General features: G+C 42.8%; 1 protein-coding gene across 8 annotated transcripts in view; it reads right to left on the bottom strand.

Moving 5' to 3' along the window:
• Positions 1–860: 860 nt before the first annotated feature.
• luzp1 (leucine zipper protein 1) overlaps positions 861–17,175 on the bottom strand; it is a 39,048-nt gene continuing 22,733 nt past the window's right edge. For all 8 annotated transcript variants that reach the window (XM_068338367.1, XM_068338369.1, XM_068338368.1 and 5 more), the window contains 6 exons: positions 14,743–15,091; positions 12,374–14,624; positions 11,294–11,838; positions 11,025–11,204; positions 6,602–6,873; positions 861–6,137 (listed from right to left, as the gene is read on the bottom strand). In XM_068338367.1, coding sequence (XP_068194468.1) covers positions 6,631–6,873; positions 11,025–11,204; positions 11,294–11,838; positions 12,374–14,624; positions 14,743–14,874 — 3,351 coding nt within the window. In that variant the 5' untranslated portion in view covers positions 14,875–15,091 and the 3' untranslated portion in view covers positions 861–6,137; positions 6,602–6,630. The remainder of the gene's footprint in view (positions 6,138–6,601; positions 6,874–11,024; positions 11,205–11,293; positions 11,839–12,373; positions 14,625–14,742; positions 15,092–17,175) is intronic.

Genomic DNA, 17,175 nt, shown 5'->3' with positions numbered 1-17,175 from the left:
CCAGGCTTTGAACGGTGGTGCTCGGGTATTTTCACCTCCCCGGCGCACCGTGGGCTCAGAGCGGTAACTGTTGACTGGTGAGGTTATTTTTCATAATAGCCTCAAGCCCACATTACTTTATACAGAGGCACAGTCAAATAGCTGGTTATGAAAACCCTTTGGATGGGAGGCCACAGCATGTCTGAACACATCTCATGCTCAATGGCTCTGAAGTAGAACGAATCAACGGGTACGGACATCTCCCAGACACGGATGTGTGGATTTTCAACAGATATAACCAAATTTAATATGTATTTAATATTCTTGGATCACTTCTGGTCTAATTGTGTGTTATGTTAATCGTTTGGATGTATTTCCATGAACCTTGGTGGATGGATGGTTAACAGACTGGAACCCAGGACCTATTCAGTTTTGTTGCAGACCCAAATAAACGCAGAAATGTGGAACATCAGATAATCTGAGGCTGTTTCTTCTCATGATATATATTTTTATATTATTCCATTGTGTAGATAAGACGATTATTTAAGCTGGAGTTGCAGGAACAAAAGTGCCGGTGCTCACAAAGTGAGGCACAGCTGTTTAGGAGAAACTTTCGTGCGCTGACTTAGCATTCCTAAACAGCTTGTGGTTTTCCTTTTTCTACCTGAACAATTTGGTTGATTTGTCTGCCGGCTTATTTTGCTGCTGCTTGTACCAGATTTAACATATATGCACGCAGAAGCTGCTGGGGCAATGAATTCAAGTTCCGCTTCTTCAGCAAAACGCTTTGACAGAAGAAAATATGAGTGTGTTACATTTTACACACAATCAGCAACACACGCACACACACGGGTTCCACCACGGAGACCTGTACAAATAGGTTGTTTTTGCTCTTTTTATTGGAATACACGTGGTTTTGCTGTACAGTTGGCAGCTTCAAGAGACCTACATGCAGAGTGCGCCAGCCACAGTAAGGTTAAAACATGCACAAGTCTAAAACAGGAAGGAGAAGAAAAAAATAACAGCCTCCCCATCCACTCCACCTGGCATTGCTGACACAATGAGAAGCATACGAGACCATAAAAACCCTTTTGTTCTGATTTCATTACTGTTTTTAACCAGTCAGTCTTCTTCTTTAGGACACATAATTAACTTAGAAACATTAGCAATGCTAGAAATAAAAAAGAAGATCAGCTGATTGTACAGACCACATGTTCTTGTACGTATCTGTGTGATAGAGATGAGATCCAGCTATAACATGGTTGTTAAATTCTTTTTAGATTATTTGTATGTTCACACATACACACACACACACACACACACACACACACACACACACACACACACACACACACACACACACACACACACACACACACACACAACACACACACAGGGCCTGCACACGTCTTTGGCAGCACAAAACAAAACATAAAACACAGAGGATGCACAAACCCTGAATTTACGAGCAAAGGAGAAGCGAGCAGCGAAGAGGCCGGAGTCCTGAATGGTCCCTGATAAAAATGGGTCGACACATGGTGAACCACTCAGCACTGCAGACCTGCACAGCTCTGATACAACACACATCGGTGTCCTCTTCAATGACCACGACACTACCCCTTAACCTTCTTCTGTCTGTTTTTTTAACAGTCTAGTCCGTGGTTTGTCATCAGGTCTACAGATCTGGTGTTAAAATAACAAATACAAAAAAAAAACCACACAAAAAAAAACAGGAAGAAATACTCTCCAGGAGTGTAATAACAATGAGAAGAACACAAATATTCTTAAAATCATGATGGACAAAATACTTTAACTTTTTTTCCAATAATAAGGTCCACTTTACAAAATTACAAGATTTTCCTTAAATAAAATCTATTTGATATTGCTTTCAAAATAAGACATCTTTTGTTTCACAAAGGAATAAAAACATACATAAGCAGAAAAAAAAAGAAAAAATACCCTCAAATTACTTAATTCCGCTTAATTTCATTATTTTACAGACAGACCATCAATCTGGGGAAAAACCAGCACTGTCTCAACCTGTAAACTGGAAATATCGTGGAATGACTTTGGCACGACGTCAGGCTGAGATGCAGGTGTCACGCCGTTAAAACACATTTAAAAAACATGATTCCTTCACTGAACCTTGGCTGGTTCAGTAAATGGCTACCGATGGGGGTGGGGTGGGGTGGGGGGTATTAGCCGTTTGAGGTCTTAAGGTTAAGTGCAGATTACAGCCTACACCACCCAATGACACCATGACTCTGGTTTCACAATGGAGGCCTTTCAGCATAACAGCCTGGTCATATCTGCACCACCATGCCAGTGAACTCTAGTCTACATGGTAACAGAAAAAAAGAATGTCTTATAAATCAAAGATGTTCAGAGCGTAAGAGGATTTCTGTTAACTATTCATTTGAACGGGAAAGTCTTTCCTCGCCTCTGCTTAAACTGCTTCTGATCCCTGTCGAACTACAACAGTCCAAAACATTTGGCTCTAGTTTTCCAACAAATCTTTGCATAACTGCCACCGTTCACGAGGGGGAGGAAACAAACACAACCTCTCTACACGGAAGTCTTGAAGCACACTAAATCCTCACTCATGTCCCAGATGACCAGTCAGCAGATTCCACCGTGTCAACACTATGCAAGGTTTTGCTACTGGATGCAGCAAACAGCACTTGCAAAACATATAGGGGTGGGGGTGCCAAAACACATTGGATAAGAGTCCCAAATGGTCTTCATGCTGTCATACCGAGTCCGGTTACAGACGTACAGTCGGTGTAGACGTACTTTTGGGCCTTGTAAGGAAGAAACGTTTCAACTTAGCCCTTGTACCAAGTCCTGCTTTCTTTGAAGCAGACCCCCTGGAGGGAAACCCTCCAACATGTCATAAAACAGTCATACAGTTTCCGACAGCTGGCTTCTTCATGGGACCCCCAACTCAAATGCTCTCTTTGGGGTGGGCAGTTGGTAATCTAAGAGGCAAATGAATGCGAGGTTGAAGCGGGAAGACCAAGGGGGAACTGTGAAGGACGTCTGCAAGACAGATCAATTTATTGACCTGAGACCTGGAATCGGAAGCAGCAAGGCAGGATGGGGTTGAGGAGGGGTCTTGCATCACTGGGTTGCTATAAAGAGAAATCCTGCGCCATGGTGATGTCAATTTAATTATACTATCACCACTCTGGCAAATACGACACACAACCATTCACACGTGTCATTCAGCATCTTCTTACAACACACCAGTTCACACGGGGTCCTCAGTGACCTTTCTGCCAAGCTGTCCGTCCTCCTCTCTCCTGTATTTAGCAGTCCTGAATCAAGACAGGATTAGATGTAGACCTGACCTCTGACCTTTCTGCTCCCCAGGGAGCAGCCCATCACCGTCTGCTGATAGGCCTCTAGGTTCCCACAAAACAACTCTCTGAACCGACACATCCCTGCTGTTAAAGCCAAATGAGAATCCAAGGAAGATGCAAAGGAAGGGGGGGGGGGGGGGACTGGAACAAGTTGAGAAGACTTAAATTTTTTTGGGAAAAGATGGCATTCCCTTTTGGTCGATGTGAAGAGTGGCAGTAGGAATGGCTACAGAGAAAACAGAAACACTAGATGACCATCGAGTCTTGGCCCGGAGTAGCGTCTGGTCTGTTCCTGCTCCATCATAAAGCTGGCGGTGGACATGAAGAGGCCACATGGCAAGCCTTTCTGCACCCGGCGGCTCCGACACGCAAACCCTAAAAGACTGAGCTGTTTGGCTGGTGCAGACTTTATTCTTTAAATGGGTACTCTGAAGTTAAAAATAGTTGTGCCGTGTTTTGATATCCTTAAGGGAGGAGTTTCCTCCAAGAACCTCTTTTTATGCTTCAACCAAAAATACTTTTACAACAATCCTCTAGATGTAGAAATATATAAATCTTAAAAGAACCTGATAATTAGTATTGCATGTGATTTACGTGTACAGCAAGTGGAAGAATATGGTGCTAGTCTGAATAAGATGGTGTAGTCCACCTTTCTTGCTACATCTCAAGGCACGGATGAACAACGTTGTGTCGACATCTTTAACAAAGTTTAAAACAAAAATGAACGTTACTGAAAAAGTGCATTCTAAATGTTTTTAGTTTTGGACTTCTCTCCACACAGTCGTGTACCGACGTGGTAAGAGACATTGCATGTGGGGCGGTTTCATTGCATATAATCTCCTAGAATAAAAAGTAAAGTGACAACTCTCCAGACACCTGCCACTGAGCAGACCTCTTAACAATAAAAGAACCTCTAAATAAATGCAGACTAATAGAAATGACAGTGGGATGAGCGGCGGTGTAACGTAGAAGAACTGACAGATGTACTCTGGAACATGTCACGACCACCAGGTCAGACTTAAGCAGCATAGAAATCCTTAAAAGTTGAGGAATGAGATGGAGACTGTGCTTCAAAAGTCCCAAGTTTTCAACAGATCCCCGATCACAAAGAATGTTGTTGTATTGGACCGGAACGTCAAAGCAATTGGAAGATCACAGCTGCAATTAACAGCGACATTCATTAAAATAACTCATCTGTGTGTCAGATCTGAAATCCAGTCGGATCTCGTCGATTTATTCCAACATTATGGAAATGCTTGACAGTGTCAGCGTGGTTCCTACTATAGATATGCACCATTTACCTACTTTTATTACTGGCCGTGACTAAAGTCAGTTTCTGGGGCGCTTCATTGCTGCAGCAATCATATCAAACATACCAACCACGAGTTCATATTTGTTTTTGACGTAATGAAATAATACACCTTTATAGAAACAAGCCGTGATAAGCTGGAATGATTCGAACGGCGAACCTTCCTATGACTGGCTGGCATGTAGCAGAATATACAGCAGCACTGAAAAGACGTCTGTCTAACCAGGCATAGATCGCTGGTAATGAAAAGTCCAACTATATTCTAAACAGAAATTCATTTTTCTGCAGGTCTCTCCAAAGACATGAACAAGGACAGTTTCAACAGCTGTTAAGACAAAAGCACCGTGGAAATTCTAGCATGGTTTGAGGTTTTCAACAACCCCCTTTCCTAATTATTGTTTTGTTGTTGTTTTTTTTAATGTACATTGCATTTCAGTGTGTGCAAATTAGACTTTTGGCCTTGATGTGGCTGGGTGAAAAGAGAAAAAGATGGAGAACAATAAGCGAATTAGGAGAAAATTAAAATAAGTGGTGAAAATATAAATCAGAAATCAAGTCCTAATCTGTCAGATATGTGAGCTGTGTGTGTGTGTGTTTGTGTGTTCATTTAATGCAGCAGACCTTTAAGTAGGGTGCATGCTGAGTCACAGTCTTTCAAGTGTTCCTAATGTATTATTTAGACACATGCACATCTCTGTTCAGCATCCAAAGGACCAAAATTAAATCTCAATTATTGAAACGAGGAGATGCATGTTAAAATGCATCAACAGTTTAGTAAGATGAAGTGAACTCTACGTAGGACGGTAATTCACTTCCTGTTTTTGGTCACATTGAAGGAAAAGATCCTTTTGTGTGTGTGTTTGTGTGTGTTTGTGTGTGTGTGTGTGTGTGTGTGTGTGTGTGTGTGTGTGTGTGTGTGTGTGTAGAATTCTGCATGAACATCCAGCACTGTGAGATGAAGATGTCTCCCAAACATCAGACTGTTTATGATTTAAGGTTGGGTTGCTGAACTCTGATGCAGAAGCAACATATGGGTCCATCCAGGACGGTATTTTCAGCATTGGAGTCCCTCTTCTTTTCCCGCTCTGGCACCATGGGGAGGCCTCCAGCCACCCCCAGCCTACCAGTCTCTCCCTTGTCAAGTTTTGGAATTACACTATAATACATCCAACACATAGAGCAGAAGAGGATGCACGGGCTGGTGAGGTGGACTACCTCCCAAAAGCACTGTACAGACACCGTCTTTCCATTTATGCCCCATTTGGGACAGAAAGTTCCAGATGGGAAGAGCGGTTCACGTCTCAGGGTACGTTTGGGGGTCTGGACGTAGGATGTGGTTTGTTGTTCTATAGCTGCAGCAGCTATCTTTCATTTCTTTGCATGTTATGAAAGCTACAGATGTTAACTTTTGAAAATGGTGATGGGGCAGCCTCTGGTTGATGGGAGACTACGTCTGTCCCTCGTGCCATTGAGCGATTAATGGAGTGCTGTTAAGACAAAAAAAAAAGACAAAATGTCTTATTTATCATTCATATTTTAACACTATTATTGAATGAATGAAGAATGAAAACAAATGTCCTGGATAGTTTGCCAGTAATAACTAAATGAGGCAATTTGGTTGTAATTTGGGGTTAAGATGTTCAATTGGTAGATTTCCAACGTAAAATTTGTTACTATAAATGTTAACATGTATGAGGAACGACCTCTCAGAAAAATACATTCATGATTAATGAATATCATTTGGGTTTAAATGGACCTTTCCTTCAAGAACATTTCCCATAATTAGTGCTAAACTATGTTCATTTCTTTGCAGGAAGAAGGACAATATTCTCAAAGACAATATTCTCATCTGAAAATCCCTCAAGAGTTGTGACATCATTACAAGAAGACTAATGAACTTCAGCCACCTTTAATGAAGGGGGTTCAGGAGTCAGACCCTGTTCTCTCCTACCTGTCCTTTCGCCGCTCAGAACGGTTCGTCTAATGATGCTCAGACTGACGTTGGCTCCACAGTCTGCTTCCTGTTCCGCTTCTCCCTTCAGCTCTGGCCCCCAAGTTTTGACCCCGACTGGACCAGAGCTCCCCTCTGGAGGAGGCCCCCGCCGTCTTAGACGCCCGGTCGTAAGCGCTCCCCAGGTGGTGCGAGTCGCTGATGGGCTGCTGCTGCCTTCTGGAGGTGGGGTTGTAACCCGGATTAGGATTGGGATCGACCCCATCCGCACCCTGGAAAGATTAGAAGATTCTTGTGATCAATAGGATTAATTTATTATTGGAAACACGACCAGTACAGGTTAGCTCATTCCATCCAATTTCGAAGTTGTGTGGGCATTCTGTCTGGGCGTTTTGATCATGCAGGCATTAAATACATGGAGTTTATATTAAGCGGTGTGTGACATGGAAATCTGCCATGTGGATTTCTGCCAGGAGAAAAATCCCCTACCAAAAAATACCCCACACATACCCCAAGCTGAGAGATTTATAATTTGGTGGGCTGACTAGAAAACAAACCCGCTGTTACTACTCTGTGGCGGCTACAACGGCACGTCCCCTCTCATAACCTCAGTAACCCTCCTCCAAGCAGGCGAGAGTTAGATGACGAAGCATTTCCTCAAGCGCACAGGAACAGCGCCCTATGCCTGTAATTTCAGCTCCAAGAAAGCACCATAATTAGTGACATTTGGTGGGTAAGAGTTCGCCTCTGCTGCAGTTTTAGAATTCATTCTCACTAATTGGTTTTAATGGCACCCTGCTGGACTACCTTTCTCAGTCTCCAGGGGCAACAGACAGGAAATCAGTCACCGGCCTACCCTGCCCAGTGGGCGGGTCTGGTGTGGTCACGTCCTGCTTGCACGCAGGGAGGAAACGGCCGAGCGGCATGTTCTCCTTCTATGGTAAGCACAGAGGCTTTTGCTTCGGTGTTCCTCAGCAGGAGGTTTGCACGCTGGGCAATACATGGTGGCAAAAAAAAAAAGAAATACTGATGCAAACACTCAGCCGTCAAGACGAGGTGTGAAAAGCTGGGCCTGCCTCGGTTAAAAGGTTTCATCGGAATGCCTTCGTGATGTCTGGGGCTTTACATGTCGGCAAACAGTTTTCACAAATGTAATTTAATTTCACATTAAATTACATTTGTCGACTCTGTGAGACGACCCCCCCCACACACACACACCCCTCTTACTTTGAGGCACGATGAAGTCAGAAACAGCACAAGTAGTGCGTCTGAGCTTCTGCAGAACAAATTACGCCGTTTCTTTAAATCTGTCTGCTCTTGGTCTCTCGCCCAAGTTTAAGGAATGGCGTCGTTTGGCCAACTCAAACTCCTAAATCACCTCCGGAACAAGACAGTACACTGAACAGTCCAGGTGAAATTTGTGTTTCATTTGATGATGTGTTTATTGGTCATAATTTATAAATGCCGTTTTCTTCTTGCTTCTCATAGACAGTTCAGATATGATATTCCACTACTGAAAACAAACTCGTTAAATTTTGGCCGCTGCGCAGACTGTTATTCCACAGGGCTTTTTCTGTTTTCTGATCTTCTGTTCACACAAAGAGTGAACAGAAGATCAGCATTTATCCCACACTTTACCTTTCTGCCACCAGTTTTTGACTCAACAAAGGATGTTTTGGTATCTCGGTCAACGGCCGTATCGCCCTGCTGTCTTCAGCCAAACATAAGTTCACGGCTCATTCATGGAGAAGCTCCATACGGCTACGGATGGGGGTGGGGGTTATGACAGAGTTGTTCTGTTCTCTTGTGCTGTGGAATGAAAGGAAGTACTCCACATTTCCACATTGACATGGTCCTTCTATTTGCACCATGATTGTACTTGTACTTGTATTGAATGGTCAATGTGTTCTTTATCAGAGAATCACCAGAACGACATCCACAACTACGCTTAGACAGAGTAGGCCTTTAAGCAAAACTTAATTTAGGTGTAAGAGAAATTAAAGTAAGACCAATGGAATAAAACACGACGCTTAAAAAACACATTATGTGATGGCACAAGAGGAAAAGTCAGAGAATCGCAGGTCCTTCAAACCCATCATGGGAAAAAATACAAGCCTGAAGAAAGATTTGTGCCCACGCTAACATGTTCCCATGTGCGAGTGAAAATTGAGACCAGATGATGGTGTCAAAAGAAACATCATGAGCTCACAGAGGACAATACTCTGGGGGCCTGGGATATATTCATCAAACGTAATGCCATGCTCACAGTTGTTGATATGTTTCATTCTCAAAGCGGTGGTACTGCCAAAACCTGCAGCATTAACACTAATCTGGACGAATGCATAATCACAGTCAAGCCGAAACAGCATTTATGGATTGAGACAACGATTATTTGACTGTGACCGATCACTAGATATAAATATATCCTTCTCATTGGGGTTTGAATGAATGACATCCAAATAATTTATACATGAGGTTTAAGAAAATCAATAAACTCTCAGTTGCCGATGTCACTCCAGGGTACGAGCGTTGCCTCCTTCTGACTGACTATTGATTGATTGATCACTGCTCTTAAGCTTTTTTTTCAGTCTTCCCAACTGTTATTCCAAAATGTGATTTAGGAATTTATTTATATCTATGGAGGAATAAATTGTATGAGTTGAGCAATGGGTGGCTGTCAGAGTGACACCAGTCAGCATGTGGCAGAAATGATGTGGGCAAAGACTCTAAAATCATACCCGGATATCTGATCTCCAGTATTGAAGCAGCATGAACTACATTCACTTTACCAGCCTGTTCATTCAAATGACTTTGGCTCAAAGCAGACTCGGTTACTCTTCATCATAAAAGTCAAGTTTGTAGCAAACAAACAAACGACGCCACCAACCTCTATAAAAATGATGTCTGACTTAGCCTCGATTAACTTTCTACAAACCATCACTCAGAATGTGAGCAACATAAAAAGTTTTGGGACTCAAGAAACTTTATATCTTTACTTTTGTGGCACAGCTGTCATCATGTTTTTACTGCATATCAATGCTGACACGGTATCTCAACTTTGACTACATTAAAGGGCCTACATTTATTTTGATTTGTAGTCTGATCACAGACTACATACTGTACTTCTGGTGAAATCTGGTGCAAAATTCTCTGTAGGTTCTGAAGTAAAAGTCTGTGTGCTGTTTATATGAAAAACCAAAATAATTTGACTTCAGATAATTGAACTTTTTGCCCTACGTCGCTAAATGTGAATAAAGATGATGGATGACAGTGTAATGTGTGTGTGTGTGTGTGTGTGTGTGTCTGTCTCCTTGGCAACATCCAGTTTATTTATAGGGGGGGAAACAGAGATGTTATCCAAAGGCCTCTGGTCCTGCCTAATTCATCAAACTGACTGACGTGAATTTGCAGCCGTGGAGCCAACTTTGTAAAAATCACCACAACCACTTGACAATATATCAGGTAGCAAAAGACTAGTAAGTTAATACAGCGGCCCATCAGTCCTCTTCACCTCATAATGTTGATAACTTGCGTAAACTTTCACAAACTATTAATTAAATTGAATGTGTGTACAGAATCTTACATGTTAATGCACACACACAGAAATCTGCTGACATATTTGCTGTCTAACAACTCTACCACAAGGTGTTAAAGAAGTTGTGCCATGTTGTGCTTACAGTGGCGATGGTCTTGGTGTGTTAAGATGAAAAGAAAAGTAAAGAATCTAAAAACACAAAAAATAAATTAAATCCATAAACGTAAGCGCTCATAAAGCAACAGATATGCAAAACAGTACATGCAAAAAAAGAAGGATGTAAATAGATGACTTATTTGTGGAGGTGAGCATTTGACTGGTATAATGTTTATATAGAATAGTAATGCAGCCTTGCCTGGGACACAGACTGTAATGTGGTAGCCCATTTAAAAACAAGAAAGCTATTTTCTTCTCCTTGAGGTTTCCTAACCTTCTTTTCTCCCTGTTGAGGTCTATTTCATTTCCATCCTCCCTCTTTTTTGTCCCACCCTTTTCTCTTTGTGTTTGCTGGGGCAGCAGGAGTGAGGCCTACAGAATTGCTGTGCTCAGCTTGAAGTTGCAGAGCCTGGCGTCAGGGAAAGACACAAGCCGAGCTCTCATGCAAAGTGGACACACCAGGAGTTCAGCTCTGCTAATGTGCTTTCTGGACGCTTATCATTAAGACAAACTGCAGACTTGTACTCTAATAGTCTTCAACTTGACAATTCAGAATAATGTCTGAAGCCCCATTTTGCAGCAGTAGCTTCACATTTTACTCTGATGATGCTTGAGATCTTCACAGCGAACCCAGACACAAGGACTACTTTTCAAATACACTGTAATAGACTATCTTCAATGCTTTATGAGGTTCTGCACTATGATGATGAACAGCAAAGCTGATTGCCCTACCTGTGGGTGTTGTGTGTAGGATCGGCCCCAAGACTGAGAAGTAACAGGTGCATGAGGTACGATCTTGCCCTGGCCTCCTACATCTATGCTGGGAGACTGTGAGCGCCTCCCTCGGCGAAGTCCCGGATCCTCCACTTCCTTTGTGTTAGACATGACACTGTTGATCTTACGCATGTACACCTAGGAAAAGCAGTAACAAATATAGCAATGTTACACTGAGTAAAGTTCTGAGTAAAGTTCTAATCGACATACACAATTTATTATCTCACTTCTGCAGGGGTGGGCTTGGATCCTTTTTGTGCCTCAGCTCCCGTTCCACTGTTTAACACTTCCTCTGTATCGAAGGTGGTTGCCCGGTAAGCACGCCACGTTGTTGTGGTTTCTGCTTCATCCTCTGACAGGCAATCACTCATAGTCCTTGTATTCCCTCTTCCCTGGGCTTTTTCCTCCACAGATGCTGGGCCCTTGTTCCTCCAGGTGCTTCGTACAGTCACATTCTGCATGTCTGGTAAACCATCTTCTTGGGAGTGCTGACTTTGTTTTTGCCGTCTCCAGCTGGTGACCGTAGTTGTGCTTTCAAAGCCTGATTCTGTGTCTGTAGAGACTGTCGTGGTGGTGTCTGGGGATTGGAGGCTGAAGTGGCTGGTGGTGGTCTCTAATTTGGAAGAGTTGTGAGGTTTTGACCTTGATGAGGAATCGTTGTGGTCGTCCATTCCATATTCTTGATCCTGGTAAGCCCGTAAAGTTATATCGCTCCTAGGAATAGAGATCTCGTACGGGACAGAGATGCTGCCGTGGTGCTCACTGCTGGGGCCTAGAAATAAATCAACTTGTGAAATATTTCAATTTGAATTGAATCAAAATATAAAATAAAGAAAATGAAATAAAATAAAGATTTACAAATAAGGCTGAAATGCAGTGTACATGTCATGACAATTCAATTTAATTCAAATCAATTCAATTTAATTCAATAAACTTCTTGTCCTGTAAGACAACCAACCGTTCACACTCACAATCACGGCTACTATCAATTCAGACTAACCTATTCACCTATATTGCATGTTTTTGATGGTAGAAGGAAGCCAGAACCTAGAAGAACCAACACCACTGCACCAACCCATTCGATTGAACTTGTCGGTAAATATTTATACAATTCCAATTCCAAAATTATATAGAAAAAGCTGAACTGTGGGCTAGAATAACACCGAAGCAGGATTTGTAAATATGTTCAAGTACTTGTTTGTCTGAATAATTGTGGATTGTATATTTAACTCCTTTATAATTATAGATAATTAGTCTAAAAGTGTTCCCTTTCGTGGTAAACCAGTTTGTGAACAGTGAAAACTCACCTATGAGAATGTTACTGGTGGAGGTGTGACGTTCTTTGATTGGTAAAGGTTCACTGGAAACACTGCTGCTGCGACTGCTGGTTCTGGAAGAGCTGGGGTCACTGGGGTAGATGGTTATACTGCTGGTCATTTTACTAGTGGTGGTAATGACAGGTTTGGTGGAGATTCTGGGTCTGCCGTTTGCAGATAAAGGTTCTGAAATCATCACTTCCTTCCTGTCGATCTCAACAATTGCTGGTTTGATGACGGCTTTGGACCTGAGTCCCTCGCGTGGGCTACACACACGCTGGATTGCAATCCCTGATGCGATACCTGGAGGCCCCTGGTACCCTGCCTCAGTCGATGCTGTCCTACGGAGTAAATCCTCATCAAATGAACTCCTGGTAGACGATCCCTCTGAATGTGAGTCGTTGACATGGGGGTATCTCGGATATCTGGAGGTCGTCCTGCTGCTTACTGGAGTAATATTTGTCTCAGATACAGGTTCAGGTTCTGAGGGTCTTGAACCAGTAGATTCTGTTTCTGACGCAGATGAATGACCCTCTGAACCCTGGTCATTGGGTAGCAGTGACATGACGTTGGACTTGTAGGCTGTGTAGGAGCCGTTGGCTTTGGACATGGTTGAGGAAATAGATCCTGATTCCTGAACCTGTTCTGCCGATTCCTGATCCGAAGCAGACGCCGTGTCCTTCCCTAAACCAGAGATACTGTTGACATTGTCAAGCACTACATCAGAGCTGTTTGATTCACTGTCACTACCAACATACAGCTTTGAAAACTTTTCTATCCTGCTCTTTTTAGTCTCGCCATCAGTCTGTTTGCTAGCTGTCCTCAACGGCTTCTGGTCATTAGCTGCTGGAGGGTAGCGACTAAGAACAGATGCTTTTTTAATATCGCTGGAAGAGCTGAGAGGGCCTTCCCTTGTCTTCTCCCCAAGTCCTCTTCCTGGGTCTCTGATTCCATTATCAGATGAAACATTAGTAGTTGTGGTTTTGGGTATCCTTCTGCTCTTGTGAGCAGGACTCATAGCTCTCCTCACAGACTTAGGTGAGCTCTCCTCTGTGTGGCTCAGCTCTTTGCTCCTCAGCTTGGTCTCTCTCTTATGTTGTGGAGAGAGTTCCCTGATCCTGTGTTTGGGGGAACCCAGTTCAGCGGTGGTAGCAGGGCTCCTATATTTGGGTTTTTCTTGTCTGAAACTTCCTTTCACAACAATCTCTTCGTTCTCAGCTTTGCCGTTCTCTAGGACTTTAGCAGAGCTGCTGGGACAAATACTAGTGCTTCCATTGCCATATTTATCCACACTACTGGTTCCATTTTTTCCAATTCCACCTTTTCCACATAATTGCATCCTGAGCTGCTCCACTTGCTCACTTAGTTGCAGACTCCGGTTTCTTTCCAGCTGGAACTTCTCGTGAAGTTCGCTATATTTGGACTCAGAGCTTTTTAGATCCTCTTCCACTATCTCGAGCTGTTTAAGGCGGTTCTTCAGTCTCTCTACTTCCTGTGTCAGCTCTTTTACTTTGTTGTCCTCTTCCTGCGAGTGCTCAAGGCCGCTGTTCTTCTTATTCTCAGATTTATTCACAAGACCGATGTTAACATCGGCCATTTTCAAGTAATCAAAGCTCTTCTTGCGTCCTGCCAGTTTACTTGTGAGGAACATCGTCTCATCCTCAATTCGTGACCTGATAAAATCTGCATGACCAGAGTCTGCTGACAGACCAAGGCGGTTCTTCTGGTGCTCCAGTTTTTCCGTCAGCTTTAAAATGACCTTTTCATCCTCTCTTTGTTTGTCCAGTAGTCTTTTACGCTCACTCACAAAAGTCTGGCTGAAGCCTTTGAGTTTCTCGAGCTCCATCGTCAAAACCTGCTCAGCTCTTTCCAGCTTTGTCTCAGACCCCTCAACTTCTTTCAAACGTGCTTTCAGAGCCTCCAACTCTGATGAGAGCTTCTTCGTTAAGTTCTTCTCCTCATTGAGGCTCAGGCAGAGCTGACTGCAGTCAGATTTGCTTTTCCCAAAAGCTTCTTCCAGTTTCTCCAGGTCAGCCATTCTTCGCTGTAGACGTTCAATCTCTCCTCTGAGGTCCTTGGTGAAGTTTTCCTCCTCTTCCAGTTTTTCCCTAACCGTGCGACAGAGGTCCTCGGCTTTGCGTACCTCTTCATCCTTACCCTGAATCTTCAGGAGATTTTTCCTCAGGACCTCCACCTCGCTGAGCAGGGATGAGTTGCTGCCTTCTGCCTGGATGATTTTGTCCTGTAGAGAAGAAAGTTATACTAATAATTCATATGTTCATGCAACAGATTTCTGCTCCACATCTTTCCACTTATAACTCCTGAAATGTACTCACAAACAAACGTCAACCAATACCGACCTGCAGATCGATCAGCTCATCCTCAGATTTCTGCAGCTTGTTAGTTGCTTCTTCCAGTTCTTCCAGCCTTCGGCCAAGACTCTGCAGCTTGTGCCGCAGATGTCGATGGGTCATGTCTTTGTGGTCAGACATGGCTACACAATTTTTTGTACTGTATTAATTATGTTTGTTTTTTTCGGATTATTTAACCACGTTTTGGAAAGTCCACATTTGCGATGTAGTGATATCAAAAGTCTTTGGTTCCGTGTAAAATCCTCTGCGACCTGTACGTGGTCTGACTTCTTCCGGGGCTGCTGCTCTAGGATACCGACGTTCCTTTACAGAGGTATTCCAGAGTCAAATCTGTCATCTGTAGGAGGGAGAGAGGAAACAACAATTTAGCATCTATGATCTGTCCATGACAGTCACTTGTCTTCACAGAAATCAAATCAGTGATTAAAAGCATTGCACATTTAGATACACACACACAGTAGCTCAATACACAATTTTACACATTTTATTATTTCAACACGAGCCATAGAAGACCACGGGAAGCCAAACAACACTGCATTACAATATGAACACATCTGAAGTCAAAATGCCACTGCAGGCTACATTTTCTAACAATTAACCAGGTCTTTACCATAAGTGGCAAAGATGCCATTCATCACCATGGAAACCATGTATGGATTCAGTTAACTACATCTCTATATTTTTGCCATTGTATTTCACCTTGCTGGTTATGTGAAGGACAGGAAGGTGACACCAATTATATGAGTGTGTGTGTCTGTCTCAGACAAGCCGAAAACCCTGACGACACACACACAAACACACATACATATTTCAAAAACACTGGCTTTCTTCACGTGTTCCCATCTGCACACATGCCCAGCCGTCACCGCGGACACCCCCACATCAAACGCCCATCAAAAATACCTATTCATGGTTCTCATCACACATAAATAAATCCCATAATTGCAAACTAGGATGTTGAATCTATGTTGTCTTTTGACTTATTAGTCACTGTAATTATGTGTAGTGCAGGATTGCCTGTTTTTCATGAGGCTTCATCGTGTGTTGGCATCCATCTGTGGACCAGCGTGGCTCTTGGTGAGCAGACGGTCTTCCTGTCATGGCGCGGCTTCGATGAATCAAACAAGCAAAGCCTCTGTTTCTTGAGTGATTCAGTTAGTTGGCTTTCCTTCTCTTTCCAAAACCTACAACTCCTCAACCCCCCATACGCTCCCCCTCTCCCCTTATGCAAAGCTTCTCCTTGTAAGAGAAAATCGACTTGAGGGGAGGATGTAACATCTGCACACCTCATCACTTATCAACCCTCCCGACAAGCCGCTCAATACGTCTCTCCTCCTCGTCTACTACAGCACCATGTTCAAAGATCTCCTCTCTGATGTTAGAACCCACACTACAAAGAGACTACTGTAGTTTTCCTTTACATTAACTAATATTTACTGCAGTAAAACTTCAACCAGCGCAGTAAATCTTGTCTTTTTATCTGCGTGTGGTTACACGATATACAACAAGGTACAACCTCAGCAAAGGTTCATATATGTTTCATCGTCTGATTTGGCATAAAAAGCCCACACTGCTTGCCCCACAATTCATTAAATGTCTTGTCGAACATTTACATGAAGCAACACGCTTTGAAAGTCTACATGGTATGAATTAGACACACACTGTGTGAACTTGTGAAGCTGTATTATTTTAATAATTTCTTTCATGAGGTCTGGCTGTTCTCAGTGAAGTACAAGACTTAAAAGGAAGCACACACTAGCTACCATGGGAGTCTGTTAAACAGACAAATGCAGAACAATTTTGGGGACAAACTGATGGTACGGTTTGCTTGCATATCGAAACTCCTTTGTCAAAGTCATTTTGTCTCCACCGATCTTGTTCCAGTGAAGTAAATGCACAATGAAAGATATTTGTGCAAAGTAGAAAAACATGCACTGGCAGGAATTTTAAAAAATAGCTATACAGTAGTTCATTTCATTACAGCGGTTCGTCATGCTGTGGCCACTGATGAAGGTTTCTTCATCCTGGATTACTAGATTTTATTTCACTTTGCCTTTTTGTTCCAGGTCTAGCCGGGCTTCATCCTGGATAATAAAAATGTTTCAATCGGTCCAGCTTCTCCTGTTTTGGCAGGCTACCATTATTCTCACTTTATTTCACTGGCAAAAAGGGCCATCTCTACAAATTAATCAATACACCTAATCCACTTTATCACAGGGCCGAGGCCTAAATGGCTACACTCAGGACGAGATGGCAGGAGATTGGAAGTTGAAAAAAAATGATGCATGACATTAAAAGGAACGGACTAAAGCTTACAGCTTAAGAAATGTTTAAGACTAACTTCTTCCACTTTGGTCTTCACAAACCCTAACATTTCTGTATTCCTTCGTTTTTTCCACACAAGAAACAGGAGAACATTCT

This window comes from Antennarius striatus, chromosome 17 (assembly GCF_040054535.1).
Source record: "Antennarius striatus isolate MH-2024 chromosome 17, ASM4005453v1, whole genome shotgun sequence".
NCBI classification, from domain to species: Eukaryota; Metazoa; Chordata; class Actinopteri; order Lophiiformes; family Antennariidae; genus Antennarius; species Antennarius striatus.
This window is presented reverse-complemented; position numbering and strand designations above follow the sequence as displayed.